This window comes from Strongylocentrotus purpuratus, unplaced genomic scaffold (genome assembly GCF_000002235.5).
Source record: "Strongylocentrotus purpuratus isolate Spur 01 unplaced genomic scaffold, Spur_5.0 spur5_scaffold_4, whole genome shotgun sequence".
NCBI classification, from domain to species: domain Eukaryota; kingdom Metazoa; phylum Echinodermata; class Echinoidea; order Camarodonta; family Strongylocentrotidae; genus Strongylocentrotus; species Strongylocentrotus purpuratus.
Window position 1 is genome coordinate 9,421,906 of NW_022145610.1, and position 7,756 is coordinate 9,429,661.

At 37.2% G+C, this 7,756-nt stretch overlaps 1 protein-coding gene across 1 annotated transcript in view; it reads right to left on the reverse strand.

Moving 5' to 3' along the window:
* LOC100891182 (ADAMTS-like protein 2) overlaps window positions 1-2,065 on the reverse strand; it is a 47,054-nt gene extending 44,989 nt beyond the window's left edge. Inside the window, exon 1 of the mRNA XM_003723899.3 lies at window positions 1,591-2,065. Within this exon, the coding sequence (XP_003723947.2) occupies window positions 1,591-1,806 (216 nt within the window). The 5' untranslated portion in view covers window positions 1,807-2,065. The remainder of the gene's footprint in view (window positions 1-1,590) is intronic.
* Window positions 2,066-7,756: the final 5,691 nt, after the last annotated feature.

Below are 7,756 nucleotides of genomic sequence, written 5' to 3' on the forward strand. Positions count from 1 at the left end.
GGAAAGTAACGAGCATTCATTGTCGAATCGAATTTAGTGATTGCAATCATTTTAGTAATAGTCTGATTTTCAGACCCTTGTACCGAATGGTCGCAAATTTCACAGATAGGACATATACGTGACATATTCATAATTCCTGCAAAGTTCTACATAATCTGATGTTGGCTGAAAATGGGATATACATGTAGTACCTTTAAACACTTGACTGAAGATGCAAAGGTCGTGGGTTCGAACCCAGGCGGCGGCACTAGGCATGAATGCTGTTTATGGCATAATTCAAGAACTAAAAAAAAAGTATCCAAATGCTGAAATAAAATAAACCACACATTTAAGTGAAACGCATCGACAAAAATGTAAATTTGAACAAGATGACGAATATCCTACATTTCTGTTTTAAATTCTCTGCTCTCAATGTTTCATACTCTTCCGGATCGGACGGGGCAGCTCCATCTAGGCAGGAAGGGCGACAGTCACATTTTTAATAAAGCACATATGTTATCAATATCAACGAAAGTCGACAAATAACAAAATTTTGTATCTCCTATCTTCACACCGTGGAATTGAATAACTAACTGGGGAATAAACCCGATTTTCAAGTCACGTTTTGAAACATATATTTTCGACATGAACGCCTGCTTTTACAACCAAATTTTTATAGCACGCTGATGAAATAAACGTCCTATTTTTGCCGATTTCATGACCTTAAATTGCTGAGAAGCCGGTAAAGCTCATGTTTCACCAAAAGTTTGTGATTTTTCTACTCACGTGGGGTCGCTTTTCCTTTCGCGGTGATCAGGTGATAGTATATTGACTTCACGACCTTAAGAAAGTCTTCATACATTCAGTCTCAAGTTAGCACAGCTGCAAAAATCCCAATATTAGGCCTGGTTTGAAAGATATTGTTAGACCCAACAGACTGAGCAAATTGTTTTCGACTTCCATTGTTTCAAAGCAAAGACCATGGCTACAAACATTTCACACTTTTTTCAAAACGTATCACCATATGACATCTCATCCATGGTGAATCGTAAAAATAAGATTATTCACCTATCTACCCGACTGTTCTTCTGGAAAATCAAGGGGTAAGGGAAGCTATTGGTTTATTAAAAAAAAACACACCATGATCTTAAACATCATCATTTCATTCCTAAATATACCAGAGATTGATGAGATTAGGGACTTGTAAATTGTCCCTAATGAGATTGAAATTCATTTGCACCACGCTCATACTCATACAGTGCCATTCAAATTTTGTAATGACATATTTATAGGAGGTTCTTTTTAATGATCAGGGACTTTTCAAATCCGGAATTCTGGTGCAATTTAGCTACTGAGCTAGCAGTTTTTTGGGAAAAAATAACTGATGCAGAAGTGAAGGCTTGTTAAAACGCAGCTGCACCGGCCACAGTATAAAACAAGGCGAACTCTAAAATTACAAAAGAAATTGTCAATTGATCGGGCCTTTAACGACGGCTCTAGTCTGTCAAGGTGCTGCTTACCCCCTCTAAATATGACCAGATTTAGAACCTACACCATGGAATTTTTGATAATGATAAAATATAAAACAATATATATTAAAACGCATCTTACCTCTCGTACGTGGCGATGTAACGGTGCTTCCCTCCCACCGACTCCTCTCCCGCTCCCTGCCCACAACTCTCCCCATGACAGAGCGTAGGCATGGTGGTGACGTTGGTCCAGCTGCAACAGGAGGATGACAGACAAACCTACAAACAGAACACTCGCAAAGCGTCTGTGAAAATTGAACACAGTCAAAATACACCAAGTCCACAGTCCCAGTACCATATTTCCTCGGCTAAATCCAGAATTCCTCTAATCGGCGGCGAGAGATGTAGACAAAAAAATCAACTCGGTGCGAACTTTCGTTCAGTCAGCTATTCACCATACACGCCAACTGAGTAATAGTAGGAAGCGGGCTTTCCGTCTGGTGCACGGTGTACAAATTCATTGTTTTCAGGCAGACGATAGAATGCTAAAACAATGAGCGCTCGCACTCGTACGATGAGAGAAATCTACATCCGTATCACAACATACCAGGCCACCGCTAGCGTTGTGTCGAATCGTGCATCCAGTTACAACGTAGAACTCCTACTTACTCAACCAATCGGGGATAAACATCGGGGGAGCTCTAACGATCAGGGTTCAAGCACGCATTCCTGGTACCAATGTTATAGCCAAGATTGACAGGTGTAAAGCGATTCCACGTGTCTGTAGTGTTCCCACTTGCAAGGTAGTACTTCCTACTTCAGCAAGTTCCCATCTCCCTGTACTTTTCGGAAAACACTCCTTTCAAAAAGTAAGAACACGTCGAAAGTAGAGCTCCATAGATTAGCCTTTATGTTGCTGGTATGTGCATGTCTACTATGATTAACGGTATTAACCTGGATAAGAAGGCTCACATTTTCCCCAGATTTAACTATTTTCTAATTCCCGGTCGCATCCTGTGTTTGAAAACAAAGAAAGAAGGGGGAATGAAAATTAAAGTTCATTTTAAAGTTCATCGGAAACCCATATCATGTCCTATAAATCCAATGAGGATTCAAGCCTCCGACGAAAAGCATGCTAAGTTTACGAATCTTATTGGCATTGGTGATCTAATTATGTACATGTAAGTGATGTGTGATACGTGGAATGAAGAGAATACGCGTTTTGCCGTGCTTTATTCCATTTGTGATTAAACGTGAGTAGGCCCATCAAAGAGTCTATATCGATTCTTTCCTGAAAATGGAGAAGAACAAAAAATGAGTGTTATAAATACTTCGTTTGTAGCAAGTTCGGGAAGATAGAGAAAACAATAACGCCGTCCCGAATAGGATTGGTAAAGTCACCGTTATTTCCGCTTTTATTTTCCAAACTTGACATACATATGTAGTCAGTCGCTAGGGTCTGCAATTTGTAATTGTTGTATAAAAAAGAAAACTAAAACCAAGTCGCAAGCCTTCATTGTTGTATGAATCTACCTCTTGAAATCATTTTTAAAAAGGACAATAGTCTTGCCTGGGGTGTGATGACAGAGAGGAAATAACGGATCAGTCATGAACGCCTGTACCGTTAATATCACAAAATGGTGGATTAATAATAGTCCAACAGTTAATTACTCACACCCCAATCTCGCAAAGCACCTGTCTCTGCAAAGTGACGATGCATCCCATCATACACGAATGTCATTTAGGAATGCAAGTTGGGCACTCACAAAAATTAGCCCCTTTTTATTTATTTCTTGCAAAAGAAAGCGCTTCGCATATGTGCTGTCTCCCATTATTAAACCCATACAAACCGATTATGTAATGAATTTTAAACATTGACAATTTGTTATATAAACGATCAGTAGAGTTTGATCTTAATGTTTAAATACACGAATAATCTGCTTCCTGATTCATTTAAAGCCCCACTGTACTACTTGTAGCTACTTGCTCCCTCCTTATAGAAAACAATGCTTTATCGGTGACCATTGCTCCCCCATGATCCTCTTTTTCTTATGTTAATTGAGAGCTGAGTTGGTGAGATAGCCACCTGTCTGTGACTACTCTGGGTGGTCTAATCCCTCCTAACCAAACTGGTACAGACGACCTTTAAGATCGTTTTTTAGGGTATGAAACAACACTATCCATTCTTACCCTACTCTCGGAATTCATTTAACTTTCATTTGGTAAATCTCAAATTATTGACCATGCATAAATTAATGAGACATCATGGTCCAGATTTATGATGCACTCCCATATTCAATAAAATCATATAAAACCTTAAATTCATCTTAAATTCATCTTCACTACGAAAAAAGCTTTTATATCAGAGTATATACATTGTTTGACCTTTTCCAAGTGTTGAATTAATATTCCATATTATTTCCAGATTTCTATAAAACATCCATCGCCTCTCCATCTCCCTACCCGTGCTATCACGCTATCAGGCAATCGCTTTTTTGTATTGGCCCTTCTTCTTCTTCTTAATATTTCTTAATGAATAATTCTTGATATTGTGTTTTCAGTTACATTTTGTTTTATCGTCATCATTTAATAGTACCATGTTGTATTCACGTTCAAAGTACAATTTTGTATATGTTTTATTGCTGAAATGTAATTTGATTTGTATGATGCAGGAGAATGTGAATTCAATTCAATTTAGAAAGATATTATACTTGCGAATGAATACTCATTTGGCTAATATTAGTCTGTTAAGTTCATATTTATTAATTATGGAATGAAAATCCAAATAGTAATAGACAAGGCGATACAATTAAACAATTCAAAACTGGTCTGAAAACGTTGTAGTATTCATTTTATTTTCTGCAGCTATTCTATTTGCTTTGCCATGGGTATAATCAGGGACTATTATATGAATTCAAATTCATAAACAGCTGAAATGTCGGGATTAATAAACGATTCGCGAACCAATATTACAAATAACGCACCTGTACATAAACCAAAATATGGAAACCTTTCTAAAAATACATGCATTACATTATGAAGTGCAAAATGCACTCTGTTTTTGTACCGAGTGCCATAAACACCTTAGTTTCAATTGTTCAGTAATAAGCTATACAATGTGTATCAGGAAATTCCAAAGACTCTGTTCTTTGAATGAACAAATTTTATCAAATATTTCTCGAGCTATATCGAAAGTCGTCAAGGAAACTCACTTATTGGCCGAGTGTTGTTCAGGAAATAAAACAAATAAAAAACACCCTTTAGTTGTTTGAAGGAAGACATAGTTTACATGACATATCAGTGAATATAAGTAGAGAAAAGAATCGAAGAAAGAAGAGAAAGAGAGAGAAAGAGAAAGAAAGATAGAGCGCAGAGAAATAGAGAGATGGAAGAGAGAGAGAGAGAGAGAGAGAGAGAGAGAGAGGGGGGGGGGGGGAGAAGGGGGTGGGGAGAAGGTAATGAGGGGGAAGGGAGGACGATAAATATTATGTATGAAGGGGGGGGGGGGAGGTAAATAATTTTGGAACAAAACGATATTTTTCTTATTACATAACTAAGTCTCGGATGCATGCACCACACAAGCACCACTTTTTATCGTATGCCCCCACGTTTTCAATATAAGTTGTTATGTCATTTTGATACGTCACTAACCTGTAACTTTTGTAACAATTTCTTTATTTGATTGTTCCAAACTGATTAATTTGTATTATGTTAATTCTAAAATTCATATGTACTATTAATACGTTCATATTGAAACGGAAAATCAAATCTAATCAAGCTAACGTTTTTGGTTGCATTAAACTAAAAAAAACTATCTATCTCATAATGTCAGAGCAAGTTAATTGATTATCATTTATTCAAATTACTATTCCTAAGCTTTATTTATTAGCCAAACAATGCATTGTTGCGTAATAAGAGCAGCTATTGGAGCTGAACAATACCAGGGCTTTTGATTCACAAAACATGTTAAATGTATCAATAACAAATTAAGGTAATCGTTATTTATAAGTTACTAAGATCAATGCATTTGATTGACTGAGGGCAAATTAGTTATAGAATGCTGCTATTCGTTATTGATGAGATGCTAGATAGGTGCTTGGGGTATTTGTTTCTAGTTAATCATGACTGTGCCATGGACCAGTCATGGCCTTGTGGTAGAGTCGCTGCCCGCTGCAAGCAGTAGATGCAGGTTCAAGTCCCGCTGGTTCCAAAATTTGTTCTGACTTGTTTTTTCGATACAGATCGGTCAATCGATCTTATTTACTGGGTGTAAGCCACACATATGTCTAAATAACAAATATGTTTTATTATTTACCTTTCTTTTATTTTGACAAGTAAATCTGACGCGGCAAAAGTTCCTGCTATTAATTGTTCGGTTTCTGAATAAAGTGGTAGGGGTGATCACCCTCCCCTACAAAACAGTCACATTCGCGTACACCGATACAACAGTGCTTTACCATGTCACTGTGAGCTTCTAATAGTCGGCAGGCATATACTCTAGTTTGACACTTTACCACAATTCCTCAAGCCTCGAGCAGAGCCTAGCTCTGTCAGTATCTAGCTGTCTTGTTCGGAGCAGCGTATTACTATTAAAGTACACAGCTTATGGAGCATGCTGCCAGCCTTTTCTCACAGTGCAGACTCTGTTACGCACTGCGACTGAAAAGAGGGCGTGCCAGCAAACTAGATAAAGCAGTACTTTAGGCCTATCATGTCACTGAGCTTCCGCCTCACTATCACCATACCAGTTTCCGAATCTCTAATCCCCTCCATGGTTCCGATCACCTTCCGATGGCGAGATTGTAAATTTGCTGACAAACATCCGACTGTAGTTTTGCTCAATCATGTACCTCTAGATCAGGGCAGTAGCTGTTATAGAGAGGGGCTTGTGGAGTTTAACCAGCCCCCCCCCCCTTTACCAAAAATAAAGATCTTGTCTATAATACAGTACCAAACAAATGGGGTACACCCTAAAACAACTGTATTACTTTAAAAAAAAAAAAAAAAAAATAAAGAACAAGATCTTGACTATTTTCGAAAAATCAAACTAAATCAACTTCAATGGCCTTGTGCATCACTTACTGAAATGTGCTAACATAACAATGAGGTATTACGTAATACGACCATGATTTTTATGCGATGTATTTTACCCTATAGGGTATTCACATTTCCCTTCAGTTGATTTCTTGTAAACCCAAAACAGCTGCGATCGTTTTTCATTCAGGTACATGTACAACAAAAAAGAAAAACAAACCACCCCAAAACAAACAATAATGTTATAAAAATACTTTCTTTTAAAATTGGATAACAATACAAAGAAGATGCTTATCAATATCATTTTATACCAAAACACCGTTGCCCCTATCATTTCATAGGAGCGTTCTCATTCACAAAAACAGCTAACGGATACTAATATTACTTTCGTGTGAGGCATCTCTGCTCCAACCGTGGATGGCAAAAATATAACGAGCGCCATCTAGGGCCAAACAAAACGACATATCGCATTATAAATGAAGCAGACGGTTTTTAAGAAATCGATATCTTAATCATCATTCGTCTTGAAAATATTGTACAAAATCATCTTCTTCACATGCATTGCGGGCGTCATCATTTTTTGCTTCTCTTGATCAAGGAAGTTTCAAATCCATCCTACATTTTTTTTGTTTTTTTGTCAACATTAATTGATATAGGTTATAAGATTATATTATAATGCTCTTAATATGATTTTATTGGCAACTTAGAGAGTATCTAAAGTTTCGTATTAAAAAATAATCATAATGATTGATTCTGTGCTAAAAATAATTGTTTATCTTGTTCAATTTGTGTTTCTTTGAGGCAAGATGGTGTTGTGCTTTTCCCAGCATTGCCAGGCTTAATGTAAAGAGCGTGCAAGGAGCCAGAACGGATAGAAGAAGAAGAAGAAGAAGAAGAAGAAGAAGAAGAAGAAGAAGAAGAAGAAGAAGAAGGAAAAGAAGAAGAAGGAGAAGGAAAAGAAGAAAAATAAAATGAAGGAAATATTTTTAATCTGATCAGACGACAGAGATATGAACACATATAACTATAATCTCTCTCTCCCCCTTCCCCTCACTCTCTCACTCTCTCACTCTCACATTCATCCAGAAATGTTTTAGGGCACCTCTTCACGGAGTATCGTTCTTCGGTGTCCATAATCCTGATCCCCTTTGGGCCTACTTTAAATACACTTTGTTCCTTTTGTAGCCAACATCAAATTATGTAGAACTTTGCAGGAATTATAAATATGTCATATATGTCCTATCTGTGAAATTTAAACGTTAGCAGTGTCCTGA